The sequence below is a fragment of the Papio anubis genome, chromosome 2 (assembly GCF_008728515.1).
Source record: "Papio anubis isolate 15944 chromosome 2, Panubis1.0, whole genome shotgun sequence".
Taxonomy (NCBI): Eukaryota; Metazoa; Chordata; class Mammalia; order Primates; family Cercopithecidae; genus Papio; species Papio anubis.
In genome coordinates, this window is record NC_044977.1 from 93,005,669 (window position 1) to 93,020,194 (window position 14,526).

At 42.7% G+C, this 14,526-nt stretch overlaps 1 protein-coding gene across 5 annotated transcripts in view; it reads left to right on the plus strand.

The window, feature by feature from the left end:
- Positions 1–14,526, plus strand: part of SMARCC1 (SWI/SNF related, matrix associated, actin dependent regulator of chromatin subfamily c member 1) — a 198,865-nt gene that overhangs the window by 160,373 nt on the left and 23,966 nt on the right. For all 5 annotated transcript variants that reach the window (XM_021934459.2, XM_031663388.1, XM_031663391.1 and 2 more), the window contains one exon: positions 12,651–12,912. In XM_021934459.2, the coding sequence (XP_021790151.1) occupies positions 12,651–12,912 (262 nt within the window). The remainder of the gene's footprint in view (positions 1–12,650; positions 12,913–14,526) is intronic.

The following is a 14,526-nucleotide window of genomic DNA, read 5'->3' on the forward strand; positions in this document are numbered from 1 at the left end:
TATACTGAAAAATACAAAAAACTAGCCAGGCGAGGTGGCGGGTGCCTGTAGTCCCAGCTACTCGGGAGACTGAGGCAGGAGAATGGCATAAACCCAGGAGGCGGAGCTTGCAGTGAGCTGAGATCCGGCCACTGCACTCCAGCCCGGGCCACAGAGTGAGACTCTGTCTCAAAAAATTAAAAAAAAAAAAACAAAACTGAGAATATGTGTCATTTTTTGTTTCTGGGTTAATTCACTTAGAATAATGGCCTCCAGCTGAATCTATGGTGGTGCAAGGGACATAATTTCATTCTTTTTTTTTAATGGCTGTGTAGTATTTCATAATATATATGTACCACATTTTCTTTGTCCAATCCACTGTTGATGGGCACCTAGTTTGATTTCACATCTTTGCTATTGCGAATGGAGCTGCAGTAAGCATGCACATGCAGGTGCATTTTTGGTAAATTGATGTATTTTCCTTTTTTCTTTCTGAGACAGAGTCTCACCCTGTTACCAGGCTGGAGTGCAGTGGCACAATCTCAGCTCACTGCAGTCTCTGCCTCCCAGGTTCAAGCAATTCCCCTGTCTCAGCCTCCATAGTAGCTGGGACTACAGGCACGTGCCACCATGCCCAGCTAATTTTTGCATTTTTAGTAGAGATGGAGTTTCACATGTTGGCCAGGATGGTCTCTATCTCTTGACCCCATGATCTGCCCACCTCAGCCTCCCAAAGGGCTGGGATTACAGGCATGAGCCACCATGCCCGGCCGAACAATTTATTTTCTTTTGGGTATATACCCAGTAATGGGATTACTGGATTAAATAGTAGTATAGTTGAATAATATTTTTATTTCTTTGAGAAACCTCCAAACTGCTTTCCACACTGAACTAATGTACGGTCTCATCAGCAGTATGTAAGTGTTCAGAGATTTTCTTGATTCCCTGACTTCTTCAAAATAAATACTAGAAAGTAGAACTTAATCTCATCTTGAGTTAGGAACCATATTTTCTCTTATCTTCCCTCAGATCCATCCTTGGGCTTTCTCACACTTCTCTTCCCTCTCCTGTACTGAATGGTAACTGAAATTAGGCCCATCTGGAGTCTTGTACCTAGCATTCCCTGGAACAGAAATTTTTGACATAAGGTCATGGCCCAAACAGGGCCAAGAGAATTATGAAAAGGGCCAAAAGTCAGAGTGGAAGTCATAGAAAGTAAGAAATTTAGAAGCAGAGAAGCATTTGGTTATCTTGGGAGAAGTTCTAGAGAAAAAGAGATTAAGTAAGCTCTTTGTGGGAAAAAAAACAATTTTTTTTTTGAAACGGAATCTTACTGTGTCACTCAGGCTGGAGTGCAGTGGCATGATCTCAGCTCACCACAACCTCCACCTTCCAGGTTCAAGTGATTCTCCTGCCTTAGTCTCCCGAGTAGCTGGGATTATAGCCATGCACCACCACGCCCAGCTAATTTTTTGTTTTTTTAGTAGAGACAGGGTTTCACTGTGTTGCCCAGGCTGGTCTCGAACTCCTGAGCTCAGGCAATCTGCGTGCCTCAGCCACCCAAAGTGCTAGGATTACAGGCGTGAGCCACTGCACCTGGCCAAAAATACATTTTTTTGAGTTGACTGGAGAAAGAATTAGTGACTCCCTAAGCATGGGCTAAATTTGAGCATTTAGTTAGGGCTTTTTCCCTCTGACTATTTTGACTTTTTTATCTACATATGAGATTCTGACTCCAAATGGTAGAACTTTGAAAAGAAATTATTCCAGAATACTGATCATTTTAGGATCACTGTTTACATTTGCCTAAGTATCTTCTTGCATTATTTAAAGTGTTTCTTAGTGGCCAATCTAAGCAAGTCCTCTGTTGAACTCCTCATGATGAGTAGCCCAGTACCTGTCACCATAGCCCTATCCATTTTGTCCTAAGACCATCTGGCCCCATGAGTAGGAAGAAGCTGCTTCAGTAGCTCTCCTACCCCAGCTCTATACCACCCCACCCTCAGTTCCCTGATTAGGAAGGAGCCTAATCAGAGACTTACTGTGCCTCTCACTCCATGCTCTACATCTGTCATTGAGCTTTTGTGTATGTAAGCATCTCTCACACCATTGACCCTCTCCTGCCCTGGGAGCTCATGAGACCTCTGTTTCATCTCTGTCACCCTCTGTGTATGCTGGACCAAATGTAGGCTTCCTTCACAGCCTTACTCTCCTTGCCACCTGTTTGCTTTCTGCTTCTCTGGCCAAGAAGGCCCTTTGCCCCACTTTTTGCCTACCTCCTGCATTCCTCAGCTATGGGTGGCATGGCCTTCACATTTACTGCTATGGCAGTCTCAGAAAGCACTTAATTGTACTGTAATCACCAGTTCATGTGTTCGCATTTCTGTACCAGAGTGTATACTTTTTGAGGGTAGGGACTTAATCAGATGTCTTTTTTAACACAGAAGTAGCACATCAGAGGCCCTTACTTAAATGAGTGTGTGCCAGCATTGTTGGCATAGTTGGGAAAGTGGAAAGGGTAATCCACCCTTAAAGACTTAGTTTAATGGGAGAAACAGTCAACAAATAATGACAATACAGTATGCTTGTATAGTACAGCAGTTGTACAGATGGTGCTATGGGAACAGAAAGGAGGCATCCCCAGGAGATGGGGAGAGGGAGAAGTTATCAGAGAAAATGTCCTACAGGTGGAGCTTTGGGGGATGAGTCTTTGTGTTTATCTTTCTCTTATAAGCTTCCCTTTTGACATTTTACGGATTTTCTTAGAGGACCTGGAGTAATAGGGGGGCTGTAATATAGTGGAGTGGATTATTGGTATATGCAGAATTCAAATGATGGTTGGGTAGATCCCACTGGCAACAAGACGTCTTGCTGTCATTTGCAAAGTGTAAGTGATCCATTAATCTTGAATATTGAGGCGACCCTGAGCACTTAAATAATATATCTAGTTTGGCAGGGAGCTCTTTCCTCAGCACTAAGTTGCTTTGTCTTCAAAGAATGAACCTGCTGGTCCCCCAGTTTTTTAAACCTTCTGATGCACCCGTTGTCTGTCCCCTAAGAATAGCAGAGTTCGTATCCCCTTTCCACTTCTGTCCACTGGCCCCCAGACACCAAGGGGCAATGTGTAACTGCTCCACTTCTCTCAGGCCTGCAGAAGTTTCCTTGTGTGGTGTATATTTTTTAAATAACTGCTTAAATTATGTAACTTCACTATTTTTTCTCTTTTGACTTTTTTTGGGGGGGACAGGGCTCACTCTGTTGCCCAGGCTGGAGTATAGTGGTGCAGTCATAGCTCACTGCAGCCACAAACTCCTGGGACTCAAGTGATCCTCCCTCCTCAGTCTCCCAAGCAACTGGGATTACAGGCATGAGACACTGTGACCAGCTAATTTTTTTTTTTTTTTTTTTAATAGAGACAGGATCTTGCCATGTTGCCCAGGCTGGTCTCAAACTCCTGGCCTCAAGCAATCCTCCTGCCTCCTCCTCCCAAGGGGTTTGAGTTACAGACATGAGCTGCTGTGTCCAGCTTTTTGACTTTTAACAAATGTTGCTTTCTAATCAGATCACACACAATATTTCATAAATATTTTCTGAATAAAACAACACAGCTGAAAATGTTGCAAAAATACTCTCCAGACTCCATCCCAATACACAAGGCTGCTATGCTTGAATTCTTTCATGGTCGACCATTATTTTGTTTTTTGTTTTTTGTTTTTTTGAGATGGAGTCTCGCTCTGTCGCCCAGGCTGGAGTGCAGTGGCCGGATCTCAGCTCACTGCAAGCTCCGCCTCCTGGGTTTACAGCATTCTCCTGCCTCAGCCTCCCAAGTAGCTGGGACTACAGGCGCCCGCCACCTCGCCTGGCTAGTTTTTTGTATTTTTCAGTAGAGACAGGGTTTCACCGTGTTAGCCAGGATGGTCTCGATCTCCTGACCTCATGATCCGCCCATCTTGACCTCCCAAAGTGCTGCGATTACAGGCTTGAGCCACCGCACCCGGCCAACCATTATTTTCTTAATCAGCATTTAATGTCAGCTGTTTGTGGCAGGAAAATTCTTTGAGACAGTCCTTACCCCTACTGAATGAATGTCAGTAATCCAACTGTATTAGTTATAAATTGCTATGGTTTCTAAGCGATTCAAAAAAGTTAAGAGTATGAAAAATCACCCAAAATGGGAGCTGTAATGTTCTTTATAATGTAAACATGCAAGTCACATCCGTTCTGCCACATCCTGTCGGTTGCACAGACCAGCTCTGGATCTGGGGTAGGTGAAAGTTTTCAGTGGAGACGGTGTAAATATTAGAAAGCAGGATCGTTGGCAACCAGCTTAGAGACTCGTTCTCAGACCAACAAAAATGGGTCATTTGAACTTCAAAATGCCACCCGTTCATTTTGTGTATAATTAAGACATAACCTCTTTCTCACCCTAGCACTAACATCCTATCCTTCCCTGTGGGAAGCAAAGCTATGAATGTTTTTCTACTGATGATTTCCACACAGAATTCTTTTGAAAATTGAGAGAAGTATGACATATGCCTTGGCACAGTGTCTAGCACATGCATAGTGTTTGGTAAATATACGCCTCCCATTATGCAAACCAGTAATCAACAAATATATAGAAAATTCTTAAGATTCATAAGCCGGCCGGGCACAGTGGCTCATGCCTGTAATCCCAGCACTTTGGGACGCCGAGGCGGGTGGATCACAGGGTCAGGAGATCGAGACCATCCTGGCTAACACGGTGAAACCCCATCTGTACTAAACATATAAAAAAAATTAGCCGGGCGTGGTGGCAGGCACCTGTAGTCCCAGCTACTCGGGAGGCTGAGGCAGGAGAATGGTGTGAACCTGGGAGGCGGAGGTTGCAGTGAGCCGAGATCACGCCACTGCACTCCAGCCTGGGTAAGAGAGCGAGACTCCATCTAAAAAAAAAAAAAGATTCATAAGCTATTGTTGGCCTTGTGAGCATTTATTGGGTCAGTTACTATGCCAAAGCACTTTAAATGGATTTACTCAGTTTATTTCCCGGCAAACTATGTGAGGAAGCCACAAGCAAGAAAATAATGTTTGCTTTGAATCCCCTTATTCAAGAATCCAGCAGTGATGTTGGATGACAACATAAGCCACTTCTTTGTTAGCCCTTCTTACATTCCAGACTGGAGCTTAAACCTGGTAGGTTGTGTACCTCAGATTACATGAGTCAGAAATGACAGAGCCAGATATCAAACCTGTTTGTTCTGCTCTCTGTATTTATCTAGTACTTCATAATTTATAAAGAAATGAGCTTTTGCTATTTCATTTTAACCTAGGGACTCTGAGATATATATGCAGCTTCTGTCGTCCTTCTATTATGAATCAATAAAGTTGATACTCCAGACAGTGAATAGATCAGCTAGGAGTAGAGACACCTAACTCTCCACCTCCCACACTGCCTCAGTTCATTTTAGAGTGCACTCTTGCTCATCTTAACTCAGTAAGCAGTAGCTTTAGGATAACGTTTTCTTAAATGGAACGTTTGGTTTTGTTTAAATAGCAATGGGTTTCAGAAATTAAGACTCACAGTCAAATATAAAGCTTTTTTTTTTGTCTGATGACTTAAAGCCAGATGTTCTTTTTAGTCTTAAGTAATTGTAATTAGATGTAATCATATAAAAATTTCAGGGCCAGGCATGGTGGCTCATGCCTGTAATCCCAGCACTTCAGGAGACCAAGGCGGGAGGATCACCTGAGGTCAGGGGTTCGAGACCAGCCTAGTCAACATGGTGAAACCCCGTCTCTATTAAAAATGCAAAAATTAGCTGGGCGTGATGGCGGGCACCTATAATCCCAGCTACTTGGGAGGCTGAGGCAGGAGAATCACTTGAACCCGGGAGGCAGAGGTTGCAGCGTGCAGAGAGCAGAGATCATGCCATTGTACTCCAGCCTGGGTGATAATAGCAAAATTCTGTCTCAAAAAAAAAAAAAATTCCCAATTTGTTATAGGTATCATGAACTCAGCTATAATTAGTAGCTATTCCAGCTTCCTCATATTTTAAAGTGTTAATATTAAAGGAAAGGCAGTTATGGAAGTTATAGAGTCTGTCAGGGAATTGGCATGAGAAAAGCACTCCAGTTCAGGGGAAGGTGTTGAGCTGCCAGTGAGTCTACCGCTTACTGTGTCTGTAGACTGAGCAGCAGTCAACAGAGCAGGTTTCAGACATGGGTTGTGTTGTAGACTAGAACTACCTGGAGAGAATTGAAGAGCCTGGGCCCCACATAAGCCGTTTACATTTAAATGTTTTCTTTTAAAAGACACTCTCAGGCCATTGAGAATGGATCTATGAGCTGATTCCATTTATACCTTTTGGACTAAATGTTGTCTGTCTCTCTGAAGTTCATTTGGCTAGCTATAGAAATTTTATACCTTCAGAGGCTGGGTGCAGTGGTTCACGCCTGTAATCCCAGCACTTTGGGAGGATGAGGCGGGTGGATCACGTGATATCAGGAGCTCGAGACCATCCTGGCCAATATGGTGAAATCCCATCTCTACTAAAAATACAAAAATTAGGCAGGCGTGGTGGTGGGCGCCTGTAATTCCAGCTGTTAGGGAAGCTGAAGCAAGAGAATCCCTTGAACCCAGGAGGCAGAGGTTGCAGTGAGCTATGATCGCTCCATTGCACTCCAGGCTGGTCAATAAGAGCAAAACTCTGTCTTAAAAAAAAAAAAAGAAACTGTCTACCTTCAGAAAAGAGGGACTGTTAGGGAACTCAAAGCTGTGAGAAACCCAGACTCTGTACTTAAGGAAGTTAAAGGATGGATGAGACATTGACACGAAACCAAATACAATGAGACGATGGGGCTATGAAAATTCAGAGAAAGGGGAGGTCTCATGGTCAGCTCAGATTATCAAGGTAAGGTTCCTGGAAGAGGAGGACTGATAATGATTTATAAGAAAGGTCCAGCTCTTGAAATATGAAAAGAATGATTGCTTAGGAGACTGGAGAATCAGCCTGCCTTGATAGTTTTTGTGGTGGATAAAATGATTTATTTGTTCATTTGCCAAATACTCACTGAGCATCTGCTGTCATCCAGGCATGTAGCTAGTGAGGATACAGTGGTAAATAAAACCCAGCAAAGATCTCTGCCTTGGTGGATCTCAAATATTTTGAAATCAGGAGTGAATTAAGGAAGTTATATAAGTAATAAGGTATATGCAGCATATATATAGGTATACATACAAACTTTGTGTGTATGTTATGGGCTGAGTCGGGGGAGATTAGGAGTGGCAGGGAAGGGATTTCTGTTTTGAGTGGTGTCATCAGATTAGGCCTTATTGAGAAACTGACAGTTGATGGGCAAGCACTTCCAGGTGCTGGAAACAGTGCAGAGGCCCTGAGGCAGGAGTATGACTGACATGTTCCAAAACAAGGGAGTAGGTGGGTGGGCTGGAGCATAAATGAGTCAAGGGAGTTAGGAGGATAAAGTCAAAGAGATCATGGTGACCAAGTCACAGAAATTCTTGAAAGCCGTCCAGAGGCCTTTTGCTTTACTCTAAAATGTGGAATAATTGAGGGACCTTGAGTTGAGGACTGAAGTGATCTTCCTTACAGTTTATCAGGAATCACTCTGTCTACTATGTAGAGAGAATAAATTATAAGGCAGCAAGGTCAGAATCAGGGAGACTGGGTGTGGAGGCTGTTAGGTTAATGCGTGTGAGATACGGTGGCTCGGACCAGGGTGTCAGCCATGAAAGTTAAGAGAAATGGTGAAGTTCTGGATGGATTTTGAAGATAGAGATAATGGGCTATCGGAAAAGTTTGCTATATTTTATGACAAACTAAGGAAGAAAGAACAGCAAAAAAGAATTTCATACTGTCCCAGGGTAATTATATTTAACTTTGTTTTCTGTGTATTTGTAGTAATTCATCTCTGTGCTGCTTGTCATACAATTGAATCTATTGTTCAACATTTGCTATTACATTAAAGGTAGTTTTATTTGAGATTAGAAAGCTGTACCCAGTAGCAGGTTCAGTTCTGAAGCAGAAAGACATGTGGCCTCATGAAGCAAGCACACTGCAACAAAGATAAAATGACCAGCCCACAATAATGATGCAGGCTCCCTTTTTTGATTTCTGCTTCCAGAAGTACACATGAAAGCAGCAAAACGCAGTTACATTGTTTTCTTTTACCTCAGGTATAAAAAGGGATGGATATATCTGTTTTGGATTTGGGTTTTCTTCAGTGAATTTCTCATCACTGATACAAAGCATTGAAAGGGAAGGTGTGATTATTTACTTTAGCTCTGAGGCTTCAAGTCTCAGCTGGTATTTCAGTCCTTGGCATTATAGATAAATTTTTGTGACCCTCACTGTCTTTTACTCTTTCCCACCCCCCTCCCTGCTTTATGCAAATAGAAGGGAGAAGAGCTTTGTGTGAACTTCAGCTGCACTTGCAGCTGTGTCTGTGTTTGGTGTCTTGGTGTTGAAAAGTGCTCTGTTGTGTTAGATTTTGCTCGGATACGGCTGCTTTATGCATATACAGTGAAGAAGGAGAGGAAGGCAGGGTTTTTGAAAGCAGGGGAAGTGGGGACTCAGGATGTGTCTTCAGAGCAGGGCCATAGGCTGCCTTGTATGAAAAACTGGGTTTGCTGGAGCCTATTTTTTTGTTATTAAAAAATATTTATGTGTGTACTTTAAATTTTCAAATCATAAATAAAAAGTTCTGGCCAGGTGCGGTGGCTCATGCCTGTGCACTTTAGGAGACCAATGCGGGTGGATCGCCTGAGGTCACGAGTTAAAGACCAGTCTGGCCAACATGGTGAAACCCCATGTTTACTAAAAATACAAAAATTAGCTGGTTGTGGTGGTGGGCCCCTGTAATCCCAGCTACTTGGGAGGCTGAGGGAGGAGAATCGCTTGAACCTGGAAGGCGGCCACTGTACTCTAGCCTGGGCAACAGAGCGAGACTCCGTCTAAAAAAAAAAAAAAAAAAAAAAGAGAAAAGTTCTCCTACTCCCAGTTTCATTTCTATGGATGATCACTGTTAATAGTTTGTATCTTTCAGAACATTTTAAATGTGTTTATACATGATCACAAAGTCATTTTTATATACTTGGATTATCTTATAAATATTTTTATTGTAACTTGTTTTTTTCCCCATTCAGGTTATCTTATGTAACTAAACATCAAAAAGAATGCCTTGATGACCATCCTTACACGTGCATACATACGGTATTTTAGGACAGTATTTCCAGATGCCTAATCACTGGTTCATTGGTTAAGTGCATTTAAAATATGACCAGTACTGGCAATTTTCCCTCAAAAATTCCTAGTTAACATTCTTTCTGATTGTCACAAAAGTGAATGCAGTCTTCAACTTGATTTAATAAAAATAAGATGTCTAGAACAAGAAAAGTTATTTTATTTGCATAATGAGGCCAGTACATGGTGGCAAGCTCTGCTGCATCTGCCCCAGAGCAGACATGGCCCTTGTGGAGCCAACTGGTAGCCTGTTATTTGGGCATTGCTCTCAATTCATAGGATCTGTTTAGCCCCACATTGGAACTTTTGGTTTAAACTGGGTTCTCTTTCAGGTTTATGTATGTGTTTAATCGCTTATCCTTACTAATTCTTCTAATTACTTTTTTTAAATTACCTTCTAAGTTTTAAAATGACAGATGAAACTCAGAAAATAAAGAGGATAATACAGGCTAGCTCATGTTGTAGGCAAGGAAAATTGGCCAATTTTTTCTTCCCAGCTTGGCCCTCTCATCTTATTAGTAGATTCTTTTTTTGTTTCCAAAGATAATACCTTGATATTAAGGTAAGCCCCCAAAGAAAGACTAGTTTGGTTAAAAACAGAACCCAAAATTCAGCTAGAGAATGCAGAGACCAAAATTTCTTTTTAGAGTCACTGCTCCCTCCAGTAGCAGTTCAGCTTCCTTATAAAGCATATCTTGACCTAAATTCCGTAGTTCTTACATAACGGTAGGACTACAGCCAAGCTGTTCAGACCAGTAGTCACTCGACAAAAACATAGATAAGAGGATGTTTTCTGGCTACCTCTTAAGCAAATTCAAGTCCTAAATTCCTAGAAAGAATGATAAGAAGAAAGCAAAACCAAGGATCTGTAGCCAGAATATTTAGATTTCCCACCCCACCTTTTACAATCATTTTGCCTCTTACTTACTAATCTGTTTAGTCTTCCTGCAGAACTGGACTTCCAGAAGATTCTCTTGCTGTTTACATCTTACAGCTCCCTTCTCATCATGCACACAGGAAACTGAACCAGGCCAGGCTTTACCCTCCTCAGATCACCTTTCCCAGAAAATGAAGAGCCCACACTAGACTATTAGGACCAGTAGAACCCTGTCTTGCTTGTTCCTGGTAACCGTCAACCTCTCTCAAAATGTTTTGTTTCAGAAGATCTCCCTCTCCCTAAGGAAAGTCTACAAGCCAGTTACCAAAATCCAGGACATAAGCTATACCATTTACTCTTTTTATTTGTTCTCCTCTTCACCTGCTCGTGCGTCTTTTCTTCATACTGTGTTCATGGCCTGTCTTCCCACACCCCATCTGTCCATGGAAATACCCTAGTTGCTACTCCTATAACCAGTGATGCTTCTCACTCAATTTCACAGGGATTTTCCCCAGTTGGCCCTCTGCCAAAGGCCCAGATTCTTAGGCTAATTCTCATGCTTATTCCATCTAGTTTTTGCAAATAATAGTGTGTAGTGTTTATCCACAGAACTGGCTGCCCCCAAAAGCAAAAATGTTCTACATCCCTAACCTATTAAATGCATCAGAATAGTGCTATCTGACAGAAATATGTGAGCCATATATATAACTGAAATTTTCTAGTAACCAAATTAAAAACAGGTGAAATGATGTTCTACATAATTCAGTATATGTAAAACCTACATATATACATTGTTTCTATATGTAATCTATATGAACAATTTTTCTTTTTTTTTTCTTCTTTTTTCTTTCTTTTTCTTTTCGAGACGGAGTCTCGCTCTGTCGCCCAGGCTGGAGTGCAGTGGCCGGATCTCAGCTCACTGCAAGCTCCGCCTCCCGGGTTTACGCCATTCTCCTGCCTCGGCCTCCCGAGTAGCTGGGACTACAGGTGCCCGCCACCTTGCCCGGCTAGTTTTTTGTATTTTTTAGTAGAGACGGGGTTTCACCGTGTTAGCCAGGATGGTGTCGATCTGCTGACCTCGTGATCCGCCCGTCTCGGCCTCCCAAAGGGCTGGGATTACAGGCTTGAGCCACTGCGCCCGGCCTATATGAACAATTTTTCATATTAAGTCTTCACATTTTACTGTGCATCACTGGCAGCACATCTCATTTCGTGTTAGCCACACTTCAGGTGCTCAGTAGCTGTGTGTAGCTTGTAACTGCTGTATTGGACAACACCGCACAAGAAAATGATTCCCAATGACTCAGATTTTTCTATGAAAATGATGGGATGGAGACATTATTGAAAAGAAGTGGGTTTATTAACCCTCCTAATGCTTATGATTTTTATACTACTTTCAGAGATCTGGATTTTCATTTTCCTGCATGTTCAGGTTTCCTGCATGATTCTGAATTAATTTAGGATAGGCTTCATTCTCTGAACTAAACATATAATATTGTATTTCTCTTTATTCTCATTTGGGTGCCAGAAAGATTATCTTGAATATTGAAATGCTTGTAGTCGTTAAACTAAGATTCATGCTGATTTTTTTTTTTTTTTTTTTTTTTTTTTTTTTTTTGAGACGGAGTCTCGCTGTGCTCCCAGGCTGGAGTGCAGTGGCCTGATCTCGGCTCACTGCAAGCTCCGCCTCCCGGGTTCACGCCATTCTCCCGCCTCAGCCTCCCAAGTAGCTGAGACTACAGGCGCCCGCCACCACGCCCGGCTAGTTTTTTGTATTTTTAGTAGAGACGGGGTTTCACCATGTTAGCCAGGATAGTCTCGATCTCCTGACCTCGTGATCCACCCGCCTCGGCCTCCCAAAGTGCTGGGATTACAGGCTTGAGCCACCGCGCCCGGCCATGCTGATTTTTTTATAGGCAACTAAAATATTCCGTGAATGTGTCACCAAGTATAATTTTGGGTACTTGAAAGCTAAGATTTGCAGTGGCACTGCCAAAGTTCCACATAGAGAAATGCATATCTTTGCAGCTAAGGCCACATCAACTCATGCAGAGTAATTTAACTCTGGTGTTATGTTCTAAAATAGATGATAACCAAAAGAGTATCACATCCAAAAGAGAGCACATAGGAAGTTGGGGGAACTTGAAATGTTAACATCTGAGGAACTATTACAAGGACAACAGAGGCTCATTTTACCTGGGGAAGACTCAGACAGCCATAGGAAGTATTTTTAGTTATCTAAAGGCCTGCCAAAAACATAGAGAGGATTACATGTGTCCAAGTGAGCCCAAAGAGCAGTAGCCCTACTGCAGGAAGATTACAAGGAAAGACTTAGACTCAACATGGAGAAGACGTTGCATGGTAACAGATGTCCAAATGGAAATATGCTACTCAAATAACGCCTTTGTTCTCACTGTAGAAGGTGCAGGAAGTGAGGTGGTGATGTCAGTGTGATGGGATAGAGGGAATTCAGGCATTATGTAGTTGTTCTTTGTGTTATCCAATCCTGAAAGCCTCTTCTGGTGTCTTTTCCCTTCCACTTCCTTTGCTTACAGCTAGAACAACAGAGGCAGCAGTTGCTTACCGAACGCCAAAACTTCCACATGGAACAGCTCAAGTATGCTGAATTACGAGCACGACAGCAAATGGAACAGCAGCAGCATGGCCAGAACCCTCAACAGGCCCACCAGCACTCAGGAGGACCTGGCCTGGCCCCACTTGGAGCAGCAGGGCACCCTGGCATGATGCCTCATCAACAGCCCCCTCCTTACCCTCTGATGCACCACCAGATGCCACCACCTCATCCACCCCAGCCAGGTAAGAGGAAGGCCCTGCTCTTGGAAAAAGCTTTTGGTCACTACAGAGGCACAGAGCATCACTGGGGCCAACCACACAGTTGGTGTTTTCTCATGAAGACTGTTCAAAATTTTCATTGTCATCTAGAAAATTGTAGGCATGTGAGATTTAGGGTTATCGCCATATAAGGCCTTCCGTGTTCTTTTTCTCTTGGTATGATGCTTTTTTGTTGAGTAGGTCGGTCTCTGAATGGACAGTAATATCTCAGAGTTCATTCAGAATTTATCTTTGGATTATTGATACTTTAAAAAATTTGTAGATATTTTCAAAGATAAACACACGTAACACAGCAAACTCCCATGACCTGGTTTCAACAACCATCATCTTTCTGCCACTTTTACTTTTTGTTACAGAAATCTGCAACCATAGATAAAGTAGAGAGAATAGTATGATAATCCCCCATGTACCTATTGGACAGCTTCAAAATTATCAACATTTTCGAGTCTGTTTTTGTCTTTTCCTCCTCACTTTGGGAAATGAGATAGACTTCAAATATATCTCTAACCAGTGGGAGTCTTATTCTTTTTTTTTTTTTTTTTTGAGACGGAGTCTCGCTCTGTCGCCCAGGCTGGAGTGCAGTGGCCGGATCTCAGCTCACTGCAAGCTCCGCCTCCCGGGTTCAGGCCATTCTCCTGACTCAGCCTCCCGAGTAGCTGGGACTACAGGCGCCCGCCGCCTCGCCCGGCTAGTTTTTTTTGTATTTTTTAGTAGAGACGGGGTTTCACCATTTTAGCCAGGATGGTCTCGATCTCCTGTCCTCATGATCCACCTGTCTCGGCCTCCCAAAGTGCCGGGATTACAGGCTTGAGCCACCGCGCCCGGCCAAAGGAGTCTTATTCTTTAACATAACTATCATCACCATCAAACAAAAGTAACCATAATTCCTAATATCTTTCGTTAAATATCTTTGAGTGCTTAGTTTGTTTGAATCAGTATTCAATTAAGATTCACACATTTGTTGACATGTCTCTTAAAAATCTATGTAATAATTCACCTTCCCTTTTTTGTGCCATTTATGTGTTGAAGAAACCAGGGTTTTTCCGCAACGTGTCTATGCCTAATTATACACCAAAGATGCATAGTGTCATTTCATATGTCCTAACCCCCACCCCACCTACACACAAACACACATTTCCTATAAACCAGAGGATTGCTCTGGATATTTTATCAGATTCAAATTCACCTTTTTTTTTTTTTTTTGGAGACACTGTCTTGCTCTGTTGCCTAGGCTGGAGTGCAGTGACATCAGTGACATGATCATGGCTCACTGCAGCCTCAACCCCCCAGGCTCAGTCAATCCTCCCATCTCAACCTCCTGAGTAGCTGTGACTACAGGCGCACACCACTACACCTGGCTAATTTTTGGTTATGTTTTTATAAAGATAGGGTTTCGCCTTGTAGCCCAGGGTGATCTTGAACTCCTGGGCTCAAGCAATCCTCCCACTTCGGACTTCCAAAGTCCAGGGATTACAGGCATGAGCTCTACCACACCCAGCCAAGATTAATTTATGAGGTCAGGCATTCTTGTAATGTCAGTTTTTCTTTTTGTGATGCTAAGATTGATCAGTAGTTCTG